General features: G+C 37.3%; 2 protein-coding genes and 1 non-coding gene across 8 annotated transcripts in view; all 3 read right to left on the bottom strand.

Moving 5' to 3' along the window:
* Positions 1 to 3: 3 nt before the first annotated feature.
* Positions 4 to 2,155, bottom strand: LOC137937598 (small ribosomal subunit protein uS12). The gene is made up of 4 exons (XM_068782695.1): positions 2,058 to 2,155; positions 591 to 746; positions 384 to 510; positions 4 to 299 (listed from the first exon to the last, which is right to left on the bottom strand). The coding sequence occupies exons 1-4, from the start codon at positions 2,060 to 2,062 to the stop codon at positions 159 to 161; spliced, it is 429 nt and encodes a 142-aa protein (XP_068638796.1). The 5' UTR covers positions 2,063 to 2,155; the 3' UTR covers positions 4 to 158.
* A 983-nt stretch (positions 2,156 to 3,138) lies between these two features.
* LOC137936533 (serine/threonine-protein kinase ATM) overlaps positions 3,139 to 19,867 on the bottom strand; it is a 128,226-nt gene continuing 111,497 nt past the window's right edge. For 4 of the 6 annotated variants that reach the window (XM_068781262.1, XM_068781261.1, XM_068781260.1 and 1 more), the window contains 23 exons: positions 14,672 to 14,823; positions 14,362 to 14,563; positions 14,242 to 14,289; positions 14,073 to 14,156; positions 12,701 to 12,784; positions 12,259 to 12,339; positions 11,972 to 12,061; positions 11,831 to 11,893; positions 11,547 to 11,687; positions 11,380 to 11,436; positions 11,181 to 11,240; positions 8,447 to 8,541; positions 8,239 to 8,347; positions 7,305 to 7,394; positions 6,971 to 7,050; positions 6,796 to 6,874; positions 6,667 to 6,713; positions 6,479 to 6,578; positions 5,442 to 5,573; positions 5,181 to 5,315; positions 5,032 to 5,097; positions 3,958 to 4,098; positions 3,139 to 3,766 (listed from right to left, as the gene is read on the bottom strand). In XM_068781262.1, the coding sequence (XP_068637363.1) occupies positions 3,689 to 3,766; positions 3,958 to 4,098; positions 5,032 to 5,097; positions 5,181 to 5,315; positions 5,442 to 5,573; positions 6,479 to 6,578; positions 6,667 to 6,713; positions 6,796 to 6,874; positions 6,971 to 7,050; positions 7,305 to 7,394; positions 8,239 to 8,347; positions 8,447 to 8,541; positions 11,181 to 11,240; positions 11,380 to 11,436; positions 11,547 to 11,687; positions 11,831 to 11,893; positions 11,972 to 12,061; positions 12,259 to 12,339; positions 12,701 to 12,784; positions 14,073 to 14,156; positions 14,242 to 14,289; positions 14,362 to 14,563; positions 14,672 to 14,823 (2,214 nt within the window). In that variant the 3' untranslated portion in view covers positions 3,139 to 3,688. Of the gene's footprint in view, positions 3,767 to 3,957; positions 4,099 to 5,031; positions 5,098 to 5,180; positions 5,316 to 5,441; positions 5,574 to 6,478; positions 6,579 to 6,666; positions 6,714 to 6,795; positions 6,875 to 6,970; positions 7,051 to 7,304; positions 7,395 to 8,238; positions 8,348 to 8,446; positions 8,542 to 11,180; positions 11,241 to 11,379; positions 11,437 to 11,546; positions 11,688 to 11,830; positions 11,894 to 11,971; positions 12,062 to 12,258; positions 12,454 to 12,700; positions 12,785 to 14,072; positions 14,157 to 14,241; positions 14,290 to 14,361; positions 14,564 to 14,671; positions 14,824 to 19,867 lie in introns of those variants that run through there. The other 2 variants (XM_068781264.1, XM_068781265.1) reach the window with 2 other exon arrangements.
* Positions 15,169 to 15,287, bottom strand: LOC137937891 (5S ribosomal RNA). Its single transcript, XR_011109679.1, has one exon. It is a non-coding gene; the product is annotated as a 5S ribosomal RNA (ribosomal RNA).

Genomic DNA, 19,867 nt, shown 5'->3' on the forward strand with positions numbered 1-19,867 from the left:
AAATAGAGAAAATTGATCACCTATAAATCCCTCAAAATCTGGTCTTCATACCAAAAATTGGAAAGACTAAGATGGTCGATATCTTCAACAAAGCAACTTAAAAATCTACTCATATAGTTCACATAACGAAGAAAACATAAATATAAACGAATTTTATCTTAAGATCTTGGCTTCTCTTTCTTCTCCTTGAAGAGTGCCAGCAAAGACACACCGGATACCTTCACCACTTTGAACCTAACTCCGGGAATATCTCCCACGGCATGACCTTTCCGACCAAATCCAGCAATCAATACCTCGTCCTGTGTCAATCATATTATTAGAAGAAAATCAATAGTGAACTAGGAAGTTTTTGGAATGGTCAAGGATTTTGTATTGGAACTCACATTCTCCTCAATGTAATTCAAACAACCATCATTGGGAACGAAGGCTGCGATTTTCTTTCCATTCTTGATCAATTGAACTCTAGCACACTTACGAATGGCAGAGTTGGGCTGCTTGGCTTCAATACCACTGCAACAGAAATGTGTCTAAAAAATCAATTCATGTATCAATCAAAACATTTTTTGGGATACAAGGAAAAAGAAACATACATCTTTTCAAGAACAATGCCTTTGGCATGGGAAGAACCAGCAAATGGCTTCTTCCACTCGTTACCAAGATGACTTTTCTTGTATGCTTTGTCAGCCCACTTCTGCCTCCTACGGTGGGTTTTGAGCTTGCGCCCAGCTCCCATACCACGAGTCTTCCTGTTATTCAAAGAAAAAAAATTAACACCTAAAAAATATACAACAGTATAGTAGTAAACAATCAGCCTCCAGCAAAAAAGATTTCATATAATAATAGTATAGTAGGTAAGGCCTTCAACAAAAGAAAGATAATCAATCGGCCTTCAACAAAAGAAAGATAATCGGCCTTCAAAAATAAAAGATAATCGGCCTTCAACAGTGTAGTAGTAGACGTGTTATAATAGCTGCTTATAGAAAGGTTCAAAACTGTAAAGCCTAACCTTTCAATTTAAAATGGCACAAATGACAAAATCAGCCTGTATTACTAGGAACCCCGAAGTCAAAACAGAGGCACGAGTGCTCTTTAAAAGACTAAAGCACAAAAGAGAAAAAGAATTTCAAATGTTCTTTGGTTAGAAAGATGAAAGTGAAAGCCACACAGGTGAAAACCTTATGATGTTATGAGAATACATCAATATTGGACTTCAATAGACCAAACCAAGGAATTGATCACAGAGACCTCCACCCACATAGAAAACATCTAACACTCTACTCTACCATCTTCCTAAACAAAAAATAATGGATACATCCACCCAGAGTCTAATCCCCTGGCCCAGTACTCTAAACAGGAATACAAAATATTAGGAGCCTACAATAAGAAAAGCGCCTAAACAGTTCACAAGGAACACCACTTCCTTAATTCACATGCACAGAAAACGGGGAACAAACCCTCAACTCCCTCTTCCCCAATCCACTAATATCACATAAAACTTCGGAAAGAAAGAATAAATGTCTTGGCAGACCTAAATATAAAAATTATATACGTTGAATAATATGATAAATGCCAAATTATATGAATATTTACGAAGTGTTTTATCCACAAACGCAGTGTATAAACAAGGCCGCGCGAATTTAACGTCCCAAAAAATACTTTATTCACCTCATTATCCGTTGAAATCGTAAACGATGATACTAAAAAATAAGCAGCCGCATTCATTCTGTACAAATCTAAGACATAAACACACGGCTAAATAAAAGAAGCACACAAACAAATCAACGAGCTTCAACCCCGAAGTAAAATACATCAGAAAACTAGCAATAGCGAGAACAACAAACGACCAGAATCTAAAAATACATATGAAAAACAGATTATACACCTAAAAGGGAAAACTTGTTAATACATAATTAGGGAAGTGAAGAAAGGGATAAAAGATGCGCAAGTAAGAAAACTAGAGTCCACACCATTCATTATCCTATACGCAGAAACTAACGCAGCAGCCACCAACATGACAACACGAAAGCAAGAAAGAACAAAAAGAGTGGAAACTTTACCCCATTTTCTGTCGAAATAGCTCACAGAAATCCTCTCAAGGAGTAGCAGTAAAGGCCGGCGCTGAGAGACTAGGCTTTGAGACCACTGGAGGGTTCCAATCGCGAAACCCTAAAGGTCTTATATAGTTACGTTTTCTGAAATCTTTGTCGTTAATGACATCAATAACCTAACAGCGGGGAAGCAGGATAGGATTTCCAACCCAGGATCGGGACCAGCCCGAGTTCTTGGGTCAAATCGTTTAAACCCGGGAAAGCTATGAAGGTAGGCCAACCAACTCGGTTCACCTGGATGATATCATTGGGTAGAGTTGCCGGTAGGGGTAGCACCGAGCCGAACGAACGCGCAAACCATTCCAGCTCGACTAGAAAAAGCTGGCTCAATTTGAAATAAAGCCTTCTAAGCATACCAAATCAAGCTCAAGATCTTCTATGCCAGACTTGTTGGCCCATGAGTTGTTATTATAGATCACTAAAATACCCCCTTTTCTAAATTACTTTTGTCACGTACATATTTAGTTAGTTGATGAATACTTTTATTTCTCTCAAATTTCAAAGGCAATCTGTCATTTAACCTTTTTAGGCTCCTCAACATCCCATGTTGTTATAAAATAGCCTATAGACGGAAAAGTTTGCTCTTTCAATGAACCTTTAAACTCTATAATAATAACCTGTAATTCAATGATACTAAATTCATCACTAAAATTTTCCTATTGATTTTGTAATCTTAAATATATATTAAACTCAAACCCAATTTGAACTTGAATTTAAACACATTTAAAATTTCCCGTCTCAAGCTTGAATTCAATTTAAGGCTCAACACTGAGTGCTCTAAATCTTCCCTAAATTCAAACTAGCACAAGTTTGAACTTAACTGGACCATTGTCATTACTGGTTGCCACAACCCCTACCATCCCTACGAGATTTTGCCTTTGCACACAGGAGCCACCTAATTGGACCACATTAGTTGAATTTTTTAATTTTTTGTTGCTTCTTCAATCGGCGTTTTTTGTAAAAACAATATAAAAAAATTTGATCCTTTTAGACAAGCCCATTATCATAATAAAAATTTGATAATGCCAGAATTAGGCTTGCACTAGTTATCATCCTTTAGCGTCGAACCACAAGGCTTATATATCATATTTGATAGTTTTTTTTGCCTCGTGCTCTTGGATCCACTAAGCAGTTGGGATAGAATTTGTCTACATATCCATTCCATTTATCAAATAACATGAAAGTAATATTAAGAAATCGTAATTGATTTTCTATTAAGGTAAGAATTTTTATTGTAACCTAAGAGTGACAACTAATATAGCAGCAAAATTTTGCTGGTCTGCATGCCCGTGACTACCTAATACACGTTACAAGCACATCAATATTTTGCTGGTCTATTTTCGTGCATTTGCCCCACACTCCGCGTGTGGTTTCCAATGAAGCATCCATGACATCGATGTAAACTCTCGGCTATCTACAGATTATTCTGAGAAAAAAAAAGGCAGCCAGGCGAGCTCAGGGCGGGCGTGCGCGATGCAGGAAAAACCCCTGAGGCCATGCTCGTGCGTGCGTCCCTAGTGTTAAGTACTTCCGCCTGTACAGATTTAGGTGCCAATGCTGCTTTCTTCGGATTAACTTGCTCACATCCAGGGTCCCCACCCGGGATACATTTGAGATAACCGCTCGGTGTCCACAGCATTTTGTATTAGTCGTTGGACCTAGGAGTAGAAGTATACACGTTAAAACAAAAAAACAGAAGAACAAAGTACTATTCAAAGAAATTAAGAAGAAGACAATTTCCAGTTTAAAACAGACTGTCGAATACACTCCTGCTACTTCTATTGCCTTCTTGTTCAATTAACTGTAGAGGTAAAGGATTCTCTCCATGTATTCGGAGATCGGTACATACCTGGCCTTCTACACTTCTCATTTCACCTTCTTCATACCCATCTAACTTTTGTTTGACACGCATAAGTGCACGAGCTGCGTCTTTGTTCCCTTCATATATATCCTGTGAGTCCTCCAAACTTGAGATATTATCAGCTGTTTCCTGCAACAAAATCAAGCAGAAACTGTGGCAGTGAGTGGGAAAGTGTAACTATTCAGTTTGCTTCTGCATTTGGAGATTGCCCATGGTCAAAATAGGAGCAATTAATGTCTGACTTGAAATAATTAAGATTTTATTAAGCCACGAGCCAAAAAGAGCTAAGGAGAGAGCTCACAACGAAGTGATTGCAGGCCCAAAATCTTTTAGACAATTTAAATATTTAAAATTTTGATTTAAAGACTTAAGCTAATTGCACGAACCATCACTCTTCTTATCTTTAATGACCATCCAATAAACAATTGATAGATGCTTTGTCACAACCATGACTTCATTGCAACTAAACTCCACCACAAAAATGTAATGGAAGTATAAGATAAATGAAACAGTATTAAATGTTAGCAAGATAGGGAGATAAAAAAAAAAAAACTAGTGATAACACCAATAATGTTTTATGTACACAGATGGCAAATGCGAGAATTTGTTACATGCACAGACTGGCACATGCCTTTTGCTTTTTTTATTTATTTTTCTAAACCACATGCCTTCATTGTTTTGTAAAGTAACCACAACCCCTCTTTATTACTAAAACATATTTTTGAAAAGATAATGTAAGGGTATTTGTATCAGTTTAAATTAAGTGTTTATGTGCTTCAGTGGTCTAAGATTGTTTTGGTAGTCCTAGTTACGTCAGAAACAAGAGGAGATTTAGAGCTAGAATCAAGTAGAAAGAGTTGTCCATGTAGTATTTGATTGAGTAATAAAACAGGTCAGGGGGGTCGATCTCTGCACCCCCCTAACAACACTGCCTGACAATTGCAGCAACTTCCCTCTCTCTTACTCTTTATGCTTCATAAATTTGGGATTCACCAACATATGGATGCAGATAATCTCCACAGAGAAATAAGATTCAAATTAAAAGGTGGGTCCCTGAAGTACCTTCTGTCGCTGCAAAGCCTTCAGAGGTGAGAGAGCCCACTTATAAAGGGGATCATGTATGAAGACCTGCAAGGGAGTTCCAAATCAGTTAGTAGCATAATAATCATGCTAGTAAAAGCACAAGATCAAACTTGCTATATTACTCTTACTTCAATAATTGTGAGTAATGCCTCCTTATTTGCCCTCATCACATATAAGGTCTTCTCACAACATTTCCGATAAACACCTTCTACTCCAGTAACTCCCATACCATCTACGATGTCTCTTGTCAGTCTAAAAGGGACCTGGCCATTATATTCACCAAAACAAATCTTAAGTGGAAATATGCAATGCCGAATAAAATAAAACAAAATATAAAAAATTTGTAATAGATAAACACAGAGCAATAAAATTTGAAGGCTGATGCAAACCCGTTCTGGTGTCTTGAGCATTAAGCCTTGATCAAAGGCCACACCAAGATCTATGTGAACAACTTCTGCTGATGCTTGATCAATAAGAATATTATTTGAATGTCGATCTCCAAGACCAACAATATAGCCAACCTATTTTTTTAAAAAAAAATAGTGGATTATTTAGATTTGCAGAAAGGAACCTCTAACGAAAAATTGGAGCATAAAATAATTGAAAAGCCAGTATTTTGTGAATCAATTTCGTCCACCTGTGCAACTTGTGAAGGCAAAGGCACAGGCATGAAAACAAAAAAAATCTAACTGGAGTTTTTTTTAGAACTATATGTATCTTCTTTGCTCACTTCAGCATGCAAAAATTTGACCTCATGAAGCTCTTTGAAGTAAAACCTGTCTGTAACCATTTATGACCCTTTGTCTTGTACACACGAGTGGACTTGCCAAATATTGCAATAGGGGCACTTCAACCAATGGGTATGTGTGCCGAAGTACCTTATGGAGAGGTACTTTCAGAAAAGCCTGGTACACTAGAAAACCTAAAATATCACTATGCTAATTTCCCTTGCAATTGCCAATGACAGCAGCAAAGAGTGAAAGTTATGTGGGAATGGTTCAATCACTTACCATGGCAAAGAAGGTGCTTTTGATGAACAGAAAGATGTGTTTCATGTAGTACAGTAACTATCTTATGTGTGCAGTTGCCACATTAGAAGGCAAAAAAACCATAAAAAATTCCAGTAAGCTAAATTGACAATATTTAGCACGTAAATATGAGAAACACATGGCTAGGTTGTGTTCCCATGAAAGAATACCAGTGAGGACTGCAAAACTGTGTAGTCCCACAGTGATGTTCACACAAAGTGAAAGAATCAGTTGAAAAACACTGGGCCAGGGCTTGGACAGCAGATCAGTCCCATATGATTCAATTAATGTGGTTAACTTCATCATCAAGTTAGACCATAATGTTAAGCAATATGAAACACACAAAATAATCAAAGTCCTGGATAACAAATGACTGAGAATGATTTGTCAGGACCAACCATTGAACTGGCTGCCACACTTCGAGTGTAGGACAGCCTGTTCTCAAACCAATCTGCAGGCTGCAAATACCTCTCCAAGAAGAAGTAGTGCATAACAGGCCTGTTGATAATATAAACAAAACATAGAATCAGTTCAATAGAAAAAGGTTCAAATTGAGGAAATAAGCAGGTAAAGAAAGAATAAAAACCTAAAATTCTCACAGACTTCCTGAAATGCCTCCCTTTTGTCCTTTCCCTATGGAAACAAGGAAAATAGCCTCTCAGTTAATAAGCATCTTCTGCAAATGGTTGCATTAAATGGGTAAAAATACACTCACATTTGTCATGTATTCACGACATTGGCTAAATGGCCAATCCCCTATTCTGTATCGTCCATGTGCCCCTCCATCCTTCTTGCTGATGGAGTATAAATAATTTTGAGCATTACAATGATATGAGCATCCATAGTTGAATATAAGACTCACCTCACAGCATGAAGAGATGGTCACTTACCTTCCCAAAAGATATTCACCAAGAGGGATAGTTCGATCAACCCATTCAAGTACACCAGCACTAGGGGTAAAAGGAACAACCTGTTTCATCAACACATAACATAAAAAAGTTGGATAGACTAAATGTGCTAGGGTAATGTGGGAACTGATATTCTATGTGATAGAAAATATTGCAAAAAAAAATTGGAAAGTTTTTCTCTAACAGCAAGGTATAGATGAATCTTGCAATAAGAGTGAAAAAACTGTTGACATTTGAGCAAAAAACAAAAAGAGTAAACTAATGCAAAAAATGCCCTTCAAAATACAAAATAATGAATCAGCTATAATTAAAATACCTTGTAAGTACGTATAGCTAATCTCCTTTTCCATGTATCACAATTATTCCGTAGAAAGGTATTTACCAGACCAAAAAACTGTTCCATAACCTGCACAGCTCTACTCAAGGTCACAAATTTGATAAACTGACTGAATTTCTTTCAATAGCATTCTTTAACACAATATTATTTCCAACAAACTTCTTAACAATATGATAGTATCCAATCACTCAAAAATAATTGCATCTATCCAGAGTTGCAAGCAAATGTATAGGAACTGAACCCCATGACGACTGTAGTAACTTCTTCAGACAAAGAAGAATTGGCTATGTAAAGAGAAACAGAGAAGAAGAATTGTTGATTAATTGGCTCCGTACAGAGAAATAGAGAAGAAGAAGAAGAAGAATTGAGAACGAGAAGAGGGAGAATTGAGAAGGGGAATAAGAAGAAGACCTGAGAAAGAGAGGAAGAAAGAAGAAATTGGAGAGGAGAAGAAGAAGAAAGGGACAAGAAGAAGGAGAAGAAAGAGAACAGAGAGAAGAAGAAGAAAGGGAGAGAAGAGATAATAGGAAGAAAATTTTATTAATCCATCTTCAAAGCTGCATCCAACGTGCATTTACAGCCTATTAATAACTAAAATTGAAATTTAAAACTGAAACAGATAAGATCAATATTTGATCAAATCCAGTAAAATCAGGAAAGATAAGCTAAAAAAAAAAAAAAAAAGATTATAAAAATAAATAATCTCAACTATAATGTAGTGGGTCCACTGGAGCCTGACGGTCATGCTGTGGTCCCCGCCATTTAGCCATTTATATCTGAACCTAACCAGCAGGCCTCTTCCTCCAAATGGCGGAGGAACTCAGGTTGGCCGTGATTTATAAAGCATTGGACACCCTTTCTTCATAGATACAGGAAGCAAAATAGTACTTTAAATTTTGAGAAAACTACATACAGCATCTTGTCGTAGGTCATCATTTCCTGATTTAGCAAGTTGGCGATAGGTACAGCCATCTGAACCAATGCATTCCACAACTTTTGGAGCATTTATACCATTCATTACACTGCAATCAAACAATAATTGGATAATTATTAGCAAATGAAGCAGGATAAGGGCATTTTTTTGTTTCCATCTTTTGTATTGGATGTTAGCTTCTACTTACAGGACAGAATCTGCTATGCCTTTGAAGTGTGGAAAAGATCCCTCTGGATACTGGCAGCTTTGGTCAACTTGAATGGTAGCTGTCACAACAGGTACCTTAAAGAGAAAAAATGTAAAACAGAAATTGAAATTTTCTACTCATTCGTTCTGCTTCCAACAAGCAATAATACAAAAACTAAAGATGAACCAAGTAGCTGAAAACAAAAAAATTGAAAAATAATTTAAAAACACAATAGTCAAAAACAGCAAAGCCCTTACCTCTCTTTGTACTACAGTCAATTTGTCTTCCTATTTCACAGCTAGTTGACTCATCTATTCTCATTTTCTTGACAAAGTGAATCAAGTAGATTGTCTGTCAATGTATTTGACTTCCTACTTATTAAGGAAGAATCCCACATAGATTAGTGAGTACAAAGATCTTGAGTTTATTAGTTGTTAAAGAGGTTCCCTAAGTTGGCTAGTCATTTTGGGATAGGCCTTGGAATCAACTTAACATGGTATCAGAGCAGGTACTCGTATGTGGGCCTGCACCTAAACTATCTACTTGTAGAGCCACAAAAGAGGGCCTACACTTAAACTATCCACTTGTAGAGCCACAAAAGAGGGCCTATAGCTAAACTGCCTACTCCTAAATTATCCACTTATAGAGCCACAAAAGAGGGTCTACATGTGAGGGGGAGTGTTAAGGAATAATCCCACATAGATTAGTGAGTACAAAGATCTTGAGTTTATTAGTTGGTAAAGAGGTTTCCTAAATTGGCTAGTCATTTTGGGATGGGCCTTGGACCCAACTTAACACTACTTTATATCTTGCAAATGAATTTTTCAATTCTAAAAGTATATGATTATGTCTAGTAAAATGGTTTAAAACAGTCCACGAGCATAATTTGAGAAATTTAGTAAAGTGGTGATGTCATTTGGGTTCATCAGATGTCATTATGATCACTCCTTGTTTATTTTACATAGGCAGTAGTATGGTGTTGTTATTTTAGTAATGTATGTAGAGGATATTGTATTCACTGGAGATGATGTTGAAGGTATTGAGGACGTTAAGAAACATCTCGAACGGTGCTTTCAGACAAGGGACCTTACAATGCTTAAATACTTTTTAGAGATAGAAGTGGTCAAAAGAAAGAGTATGATTCTATCTCAGAGGAAGTATATAATTGATATTTTGAGTGAACATGGATTATTGGGTGAAAAACCTGTAGACACACATATGAAAATGAACTTAAACTTGAACTTGAACTTGAACTTGCATGAATAAGATAGTCCACCACTTAGAAATAGAACTATATATTGGAGACTAGTCCACCACTTAGAGATAGAACTATGTATTGGAGACTGGTTGGCCAATTGATTTATGCAATTGTAACTAGACTAGATATATCATTCGCTATTGGAATTACGAGTTAGTTATGATAACTTTCAGGAAGATGCACCTTGAGGCAACATAAAGAATTCTGCAGTACTTGAAAAGGGCTTCTGGTAAAGGGTAACATTATGAACCACATCTATACTTAACATTAAGGGCTTTTCAAATATAGATTATGTACGATCAAAGTTAGACAACAAGTCTACTACAGGGTATTGTGAGTTTGTGGGAGGTAACCTTGTAAGTTGGAAGAGTATAAAGAAAAATGTGGGTGCCATATCAAGTTATGAAGCTGAATATTGGGCTATGGCACAACTTTAAGTGAGTTTATGTGGGTGAAATTTGCATTGTAAGAATTTGGTCTAGGGAGAGTGGTGCAAATAAATTTTATGTGATAATTAAGCAATAGTTTTCATTGCTAGCAATCTAGTATTCTATGTTAGGACAAACATGTAGAAGTGGATTGCCATTTTACTTGTGATACAATGTTAAGTGAAAAAGTGATTACTCCATATGTAAGGATCACTTATCTGATTGAAGAAGTGTTCACCGAGGCCCTTGGAATGCGTGACTTCATCAGTTTTTGTTCTAAGCTGGGTTGGTGGATATTATGCCCAAGCTTGGGGGGCAGTGTTAGAGTTTAGGGGTATTTTGGTAATTGTACTAGCCTATTATTATGTGTTGATGTTCTAGTTAGAAAAAAAATTAATTTAGGAAGTTCAATGGTGTAATTTTTATCATTTTTCATTGCTGTTTTGTGGCTGTAATTGCTGTCAGTGTCATAAGGGCAGTATGTTCCTCTTCTTTGTAATTCACTTAAGTTGTCTAATAAGAGAACTAGGGGTCCACCATACTCCTAAATAAGACTGAGATTCACGCAGTTTCTTTCTCCCATCTTCTCCACTTCCTTCTCTGTTTCTTCTCTCTTCAATACATCACTTTCTTTTAATTTTCAGAATTAGATATGCATACTAATCTTTAGCAAGAAATTACCAAGTGCATTGATGAGTAACATTGCCTTTTCATAAATCTACTAGCTGGACAAATAAAAGAACCCAACTTTAGGCAGCATTATCAATTTGCTAATCTTATCAGTAAACTTTGACCCAGTTACTGCAATATATATGTTGGGCCCCTATACAAGCAGATTTTTAGAGAAAAAATAGTTATAGTTAACATGTTCTCTATTCACGACTATAGAGGCAAACACAATTTTAGTCTAGGCCAAGTTTCCATGCTTACAAGTTATTCTTTTTTCTTTTCTTTCATTTCAGGTGAAAGAAACTTATGAATTGGAGAAAGTACAAAAAAATTATTCCCAAGGATGAGAGAAATCTAAGTTATCAGATATGGCACTTACAAGTTCAAGCTGTTGAATGGACCGAATTTCTCGTGGCAATGCAATTCGCTTGTTTGTGTCCTGTTTAATATGCATAAAACTATTAATGAAGGCAAATTTATCTTGTCGTAAAAGTTCAAACAGGTAACAAGGGATGACCTGAGATACAAAGCATAAGAAATGTTAAACCTTCTTAACTTCTGCAAAGATGGATACTGACCTCCCTTCTTGTCTCTAGTTCTGCAAGTTTAATGTAAATCTCCACTAGTTGTTTCATCTGAAAAGTTAGAAAATAGTAAAATAGATTGCATTATAATCGTATAGACCAAATCTTTTCAAGTTTCACGCAGAAAGAATAATATATAACAAGATGGCTAAATGAGATACCTGTCTTATTCTAGCTCCGTGGTGTGAAGACAACTCATTTAAGAGATTATCTGCTGCAAGCTTCTTGTCCATGTCAACCACAAAAGAATTTCTACTTTGTTGCTTGTCTTTAATACGATCACCATTTGCCAGAGCCAGCAGCTGACATAACAAATTGACATGTAAGGCCACTATCAGGTATTCCTCAGTGCCAGTGTAAAATGAAAAGGTTAAGACCAACCACAAATTAAACTGGAATAGAGAACAGCAACAAGATAAGCCAAATTTGGCACTGTTTTCAGTACCTGAAATATAGTGTGATATGGATGGTCAATGGCCATTTTCTTCACAAGTGAAACCACAGCAAACTGCAGACACAGAAACAACTTTGCTTAAACAGTTTTTCTATGATTCTCTAAGTAAAAGACATTAATAACAGTTTAAACCTGGAAGTTCTCTGGTCCTATCCCCTCTTTTGAGCTACCCATTCTTGAAGCTATTTGATATACCAGTGGTATGAACTTGTAAGATTGGACCTGAAAGCTACATTGTCAATTAACTATTTCCTTGTCATACAAAAACAGGACTAAGCTGTTACAGTCCGCATGCAGTCAAGAATAGTTATCAAATACAAAAAATCTTGAACAATTACTCATTCTTTTTCCCCATTTAATAGTAGCCTCTTACTTTGAAAATTATATAGTAAAAAAAAATAAGTTTTCTTATAAATCACCTCTCTGACGGCACTGAGCATGCTGTTAATTACATTTTCCATATTCGAGAGACTGAACCACAACGAGACTAAGCGAAATACCTGAACAACAATAAGTAGCATGCTGAAGCTTTGTTATAGTGGTTATGCTTCAGAATTGAAATATTTAATAACTGCATTAAAGAGTATCATGCAACGCAGTCCTGAAACAACATACTGGTGGAAAGTTCATATAAGCAAAAAAATAGTGGAAAAATATTGGGCAGCAATAAAAAAAATACATCACATCTTCACTATCAAGTAGTGGTAGAAAAACACTGTTGAACTTTGACATAAACCGGGCCTTCAAACAATGTTCCTCTGAATAGATTCTTTCAATCATCCATTAACTGGCTGAAAGTAATTATCCCATGCCCACGTATTGAGACAAGGATAAAAGAGATTAAAGAACAACAGCACATACCCCTTGTAAGTCGTACTTGTCTCCTATGACTAAACAACGTTGATAACCTTCCAAAGAAAGGTTCAGGAAGTTGTCTCTGTCATTCTGCAGTTGAAACATGCATATATTTATCAAGCCACTAATTAGAACTATTAACTAGTAGAATAACAATCATTTCAAAAATAAAATAAAAATAGTGGAATAACTAGCTCAAATGCTTGCAAAGCCATTTGCCTCTTCTCTATGTTTTTTTGTCCAATTGAACTGCTAGTTTGGAAACAAAGCTATTTAACTTTGGACACATTTATGAAGAACAAAACAAGGAACCTGCCGTTTCAGTCATAGGAGTTCTTGTGAATGGGAGCTAACATTTGAGTATATTCAGTCCAAGTTGGAGTACAAAGATAGAAGGATCTATTTTCTGTGTTATAATGGGTTAACTGAATTTATTTTATGTGAATCTGTTAGAAAATATGTCCAGGGGTATTTTGGTCATTTCACTACTTCAGCAGAGTTATTTTTATATGGAATCTTGTTCTACACATTGAATTATGTCTATGGTTTAATTCATGTACATAGGATACATAGATAGGGAGATATAAGGAGAAGAATCACTATTGTGTAGGTATGGGTATATTTGTAATTTCCTCAAACCTATCTGTTAAATAGAGCTGGGGGTCATGCACGACCCCCAATGAACTTTCTTTTGGAGTTCTCTCCAACTCTCTCTTCTCCTTCTCTTCTTGTTCTCACTTTTCTCTTCTTCCAACCCCTAAACCCTTAATGTTTACAGAAACCGTTTTAAGTTTATGAGCTTTATTGGAGCTATTTTCAGGTTAAGCTTTGCCATCCAGAAATTAAACTGGCACTTCCCCCAAATGTTCTGTGGAAGCCGTGTTTTGGTGTCTTTGGAAGAAAAGCAGTAGAAAAAAATGGCAGTCCAAGTGCACAAATAATTCACCTTCGACTCTTTCTATCAGTAAATTTTCAAAATGTTAACATCTCTCCCAAGTGGACTGATTAGGGGAAACTGGAGGATGGTAGCTGCTTCTGAGGACGAAGAAGAAAAAGAAAGATGATAGAGGTAATTCTGGATGTGAGGAAGTGAAATCATCAGCAGCGGGGACAGTAAGCAGCTTGTAAATGTACATTCTTTGGGCATTAAGATACTACAGACAGGAGATAATGGTAGATTCTCCAGATATAGGAAAGATCTTTAACTTCTCTCGATACTTCCTGGTAGCACAACACTACATTTGCAAACCACTGAGAAGTCACTTTGGTGTGAGCAGGAGTTTTCTGTGAACAACTCACTGAGGGAGCCTCTCCTATTGCAGTTGTGTTTCTGAAAAAGAAACATGTTATTAGAGCCAATATTTGCTGAGAACTATACCTTCAACCTGTCAGCCTCTTCCTTGTCCATTGCAAGCTGCTTTTGGAGCTCCACTATTTTCGCTGAGTAGTCAGTTTTTTCATTCTAATGCACATAAATGCAAGTCAAATGACAACTTGAGGTAAACTCAAAAAGTATGAAAGATGATTGATTCAACACACAAGCCTACCTTTGATGAACTCTTTATTCGTCGAAACAGGGCTTCTAACTCTTTAGTCTGAACATGTGGAATTAGTAAGTACTAGTAGATGCAACAAATCACATCATGCGATTGGCTTCAAGGAGTTACCTTGTGTCTCCTTAGTCGCAAGGCAGCTTGCCACTCACCAGAGGCTAGTCTTTCCTCATTACTCCGAAATAGTGCATCAGCATAGTGAGCAAGATGGAAATATGATTGGCATCGTCTTGCTATATTCTTCTTGTCTGCACTCGTGTTTTGCTCAGAAAGTTCAACTGCACGTTTCAGGTACTTCTCTAAAATAATCTTCGAGCTGCACAGTCAACAGGGTAAACAAAAAGCAATTTGGGGTTATAATAATATATTAGCAATATCTCTAACAATTTAGAACACATAATGCTAGCTAGATAACTATACTAACTTGCTGGATCGAGTTTCTGCCAACCACTTCCCAACCATGCGGCGAGCATTTGAAGCTTGATCTTTCAATTCATAGTTGTCTAAGATGTAATTTGCAAGATTGATCGCCATGTCATGTTGTCCTTGGGCCCACAACAGTTTAGCTTCTTCTAGCTGTCAGGGGATTTTTTTGGAGAATGATGAGAAATTGATACAGAAGTGAAGTACTTGAAACAGGTAGAAGAGGCCAAACAAATTGAAAAATTGAACAATATGTCATAATTATTCTCAAGGATCTAGACTTCCATGACAGGGTGAAGAAGAGAAGTTTCAGATCTCACATAAGAGTTAGATAAATGCTTGAAAAGAGAACAGTACTATCCTTAAGAGGGAGCTTACACAGGTGCATTGACAAAACCACAAAAGAGGGAGTTGGAAGACTTGGGTCAGCTAGTCATGACGTTGGCTTCAAACTTGAATATGTAGCTCAGATAAATGATTTTTTTGATGAAGTAAGAAGGGGTACAACACGAGGACTTCCCAGGAGGTCACCCATCCTAGTACTACTTTCGCCCAAACGCGCTTAACTTCGGAGTTCTGATGGGATACGGTGCATTAGTGCAGGTATGATCGCACCCCTAGCTCAGGTAAATGATTCTACCAAGCTATCTATGGAGGAGACCTCTCCCACCCAAGTGAAATCGATTCTCATGCAAGCTACCATCAAAATTCAGCTAAAGTTCATCTTTCCAGGGAGAAGGAACCACATTCAACAATGGTCCCAAATCATGGGGGCAATGAAAGATGACAAGTTGTGAGTATGATAGTTATGCAAAACACTGCAAGGACAATAATGAAGCCTACATTGTCAAGAAAAAATACTGACATGTAGCCTTCAAAGTTACTCAATCTCCTCCCCTTTTTCCCAACTCCACTCATTTTCTCTTTAATTTGCATTAGAATTTGGTAAGTCTATTGTAGTGTGATCTGTCTCATAGTACTATAATGCATTAGCGCCGCATGCTGTTAAGCTAAAAGTGGTAGGAAGTGGAAACCCAGAATCATCTAAAGGGACAAGAACAAGCAGCATAGATCAAGAAGTAAAGAAAAATGACATAAAAAATGAGTATATAAAGATGAGGTTCTGTTTTTGTTAAAGTTGTTTCAGTTGAGGGTATTTTGCTCATTTTATATATGCGTATTTTCCCTCTAAGACTAGGAAAGTATTTGTCTAGTTATGGTGGATGTTAGGTTCAATTTTCAGGTTAATATGATTTAAATTCTCAGATATACACCTCGACATACGTCCCATACCAAATACCTCGACTTGAGGTCCCCCAAAATCCCATTAACCCACTACCACTTTCTCGGTTGACCAGGCACTCGAGTCAAACAACCAACTTCCACCTAACCGATAGTGTATCACTAATCAATGTCAGGCCCCACCGCCCTGCCCCCTTGAAAACAACCAGCAAACCGAGCCCTCCTATGCAATTTCAAACCTCCGTCTTCCCTCACTCCTTACCACCCCAGAAATGTCTACATCCTCCTCCCCTTTAGACGCCGGTTCTTCAACCCAGCAACCCACTCTTAATCTTCCATCCAACTTCTTGTACCCAGAATTGGACACCGAATCAAGTGCTCATACCCCCGTCCTCCGTAATGTTAGGAATTAGACGCCCTAATTCCAACCTAACAAAAGCAATAATAATAAATGCAGAAGAAGGAAAAAACAATCACGAGAACAAAGAAGATTTATACAGGTTCACCTCAAGGTGAAACTACGTTCTGCCTTTCGCCGCGGCAATTCCACTATAATAATGAAATAGTTTACAAGAGAAATCGCTTCTCTAACCTCTTCGGCTGCAATAGATGATGCTGCTCCTATGATAATATTTCGGGTGATAAAACCCTAACAACGGCGCCCTCAAATATAAAGAGAAAATTAGGACAACAGGATTACAAGCGTGAAATCCCCAAACTAACCTTAATGAAACAATAGTCAATATATCGTGGACCGCGTACCGACTGAGCGTAGGGCGTTGATTAGGCTTCACAACTTAACACATAATCCTCATCGAGCAAGAACCTCTACTCCAAAGAGTAATCCCTACCAACCGAGGGTAATCAATTATCAACGCAGGAATAGAACTCCTGCACGGCCTGAGGAACCATCAAATCAAAGAGAACCCAGCGTCCTACCAACTGTTTACTTGACAATTTCGGCAACCGAAAGGCGGACCTTCTTATCAAATGATGATTTCATTGCTGCCCTTTAATCTGAAAGACACAAGTACGACGAAGATACCTAGAATGAGATGATGAGATTAGTAGAGATTATGAGCCATTTTCCAAGGTCCCCTCCCTCCCTGGAGTCAACCGCAACCCCGGAGTCAATAAACGATTTGGTCAATGATCATTTTGTCTTGGAATTCTCATGGAATTGACTCTGGTTGGAAGAGATCTTGTATCCAAGACTTCTTCCTATAAAGCATCTATTGTCTTCCTCCAAGAAACCAAAGTTTCTTGTATGACTGACCAAATTGTTCTTGAACTCTGGAGTAACCTTCACGTTAAATAGACTGCAATTAATGCAATAGGCTCTGTTGGGGGCATTCTTGCCAAGTGGAACCGAAATTTTGTGGAAATAATGGATGAGCACATGGGAACGCATTCGATCAACCTTCACATTAGAGACCGAGTCATTGGTAACTCTTGGGCCATTATAGGGGTTATCAGCTGGTGTTCCTCACTCTCTACCCCGCCTTGGCGATATTGAGATGTATTTTATGAAAACATGGATTTATTACCCCACATTACCTGTATTTGGTTCCAAATTCCAAGGTTTGCTAATTCTATTGTTGATTTGCTTGTTGAGTAGGGAGCCTCTTCCAATCCCTTGTTGTAAAGGGTGCGCTCCCCTAACTTGCTTGCTTGTTGTTGGTGCTTTTGTTTTAATAAAGTTCACTCTAAAACAAAAATAGATTATGTTTTATTTGTTCCTAAGTTTTTAGTTAATTTGTTGTTTATAAGTCATCTTACAATAGGCTTACAATGTTATGTAACTTTCTTTACGACTCATTGTATTTTTCGGTAGTTTTAGACAAAGAGGATTATTGGCTCTAGTTGTGAAAGTGGAGACCCCTACTACTTGGAAGGTTCTATCCATCAGTAACCCTCAGTCTTTCAGACAGTAGAATCTTCTTTCTAGTGGCACGTAAGGCTAGGACATCCATATCTAGTGAAGCTCCAACAACTATTTTTAGAGTTACCCTCGTCATTTTAGTGTGATTTGTGTCAGCTTAGGAAGCACCGTAGAACGTCTTTTCCTTCTCATTTGTAGTGCATAGTTTATTTGAGATTGTTCACTCAAATGACTCCAAATATCAAGTTCCCAGTCTATTTGGTTAGTAGCAAGTCCACTTGGGTGTATCTCCTTCAAAAGAAATTTGAAGTCTTTGATGTATTCATCAAGTTTTTTAATAAAATAAAAATTCAATTTGGTACTTGACTTCGTGTCTTGCATATTGATAATGGGCTGGAGTTCATGAACACTAAGTTTGCTTATTTTGTTCTACTTATGGAATTCTTCACCATTCATAATGTGTGTATACACTTCAGCAAAATGGTGTGGTCGAATGAAAAAATTGCCACTTCAAGTTGTTTGCACAATGATGATTCAAATGAAGGTTTCTCAACATCATGGGGGTGATGCAATTTTCACAACTTGTTTCTTGATTAATAGAATACCCTCTGCATTTGGTGGACAAATTCCATTACGAGTCCTCAAGCCCGACAATGGAGTTGTTTCCTCTCAACCCATGAGTATTTGGATTTGTGTTATGTTCAGGTTCTTGGTACTTCTATTGATAAATTATCTCCCAAGGCTGTTAAATGTTTTTTTTGGGTATTCGTGCTCTAAAAAAATGTGTTATTATTGTCCATCTACCAGGAAAATGTATGTCTCCACTGGAGTTACCTTTTGTTTTTTAGAATGTTCCATTTTTTTCTTAGTCAATTGAGTCTAATTCACTTCCTATGGGTATTGAGGTTGTTGCTCCACTTTTTGAGGAGGATGTTTATAGTGTTGTACTAGTTCCTGAAGTTGTTCCGGGATACCACTACAGTATCTCTTCTTCCACCTGTGCCAACACTCGTTTACTGCTCCTGAGGTAAATAATTTGAATCTTCCAGTTTCTCTTCACGAGTAATCATGCTTGTATCCAAAAAGGTATTGATCATCTTATTCCATATATTGTTTGATACTTTTGCATTGTCTTGTCCACTTGCTCTATTCTTTCTTGAATGCAAGAAGTGTTAGTGTCCCCTTGTTGGAAACATGTCATGGATGCTGAGAGGGAAACCTTGACTAACAAAGGAACATGGACTTTGTGTGAGCCACCACTAGATGCAACAATAGTGGGATGCCAATGGGTGTACATAATAGAATATAGGGTTGATGATTCCATTGAGAGGTATAAGGCCCAACTTGTGGCAAAAGGTTACACACAAACTTACGAGGTAGATGTCTTCGAGACCTCCTCCTGTTGCCTGCTTATCATTTGTTCAGATTTTGATATCTATTATAGTTAATTAGGGCTGGCCGTTATACCAACTAGATATCAAAAATGTTTTTTTTTGTGTGAAGTTAGGTCCAAGGCCCATCCCAAAATGACTAGTCAACTTAGGAAGTTTTTTTCCCAATTAATAAACTCAAAATCTTTGTACTCACTAATACATGTGGGACTATTACTTAACACTCCCCCTCACGTGTAGGCCCTCTTTTGTGGCTCTATAAGTGGATAATTTAGGAGTAGGTCCTCTTTTTGTGGCTCTAAAAATGGATAATTTAGGTGTAAGCCCTCTTTTTGTGGCTCTACAAGTGGGTAATTTAGGTGTAGGCCCTCTTTTGTGGCGCTACAAGTGGATAATTTAGGTATAGACCCTCTTTTATGACTCTACAAGTGGATAATTTAGGTGTAGGCTCCCTTTTGTGGCTCTACAAGTGGATAATTTAGGTGGAGACCCATATATGAGTATCAGCTTTGATATCATATGAAGTTGGGTCCAAGGCCCATACCAAAATGACTAGTCAACTTAGGAAGCCTTTTTTCCAACTAATAAACTCAAGATCTTTGTACTCAATAATCCATGTGGGACTATTCCTTAAAATGACATCAAAGCAGTAACACAAGTCTTGGGCAAGTTTCTTTGGATC

The sequence above is a fragment of the Aristolochia californica genome, unplaced genomic scaffold (genome assembly GCF_029961685.1).
Source record: "Aristolochia californica isolate CCGP_79_NKW_82.1479 unplaced genomic scaffold, dmAriCali1.0.hap1 SCAF_7, whole genome shotgun sequence".
NCBI classification, from domain to species: Eukaryota; Viridiplantae; Streptophyta; class Magnoliopsida; order Piperales; family Aristolochiaceae; genus Aristolochia; species Aristolochia californica.

What these genes read in the sequence shown, in the direction of transcription:
- LOC137937598 (XM_068782695.1), bottom strand. An exon ending in GGCATTGTTCTTGAAAAGAT is followed by an intron (nt 511 to 590) that starts GTATGTTTCTTT and finishes TTTCTGTTGCAG; the next exon opens with TGGTATTGAAGCCAAGCAGC. An exon ending in TGAATTACATTGAGGAGAAT is followed by an intron (nt 300 to 383) that starts GTGAGTTCCAAT and finishes TGATTGACACAG; the next exon opens with GACGAGGTATTGATTGCTGG.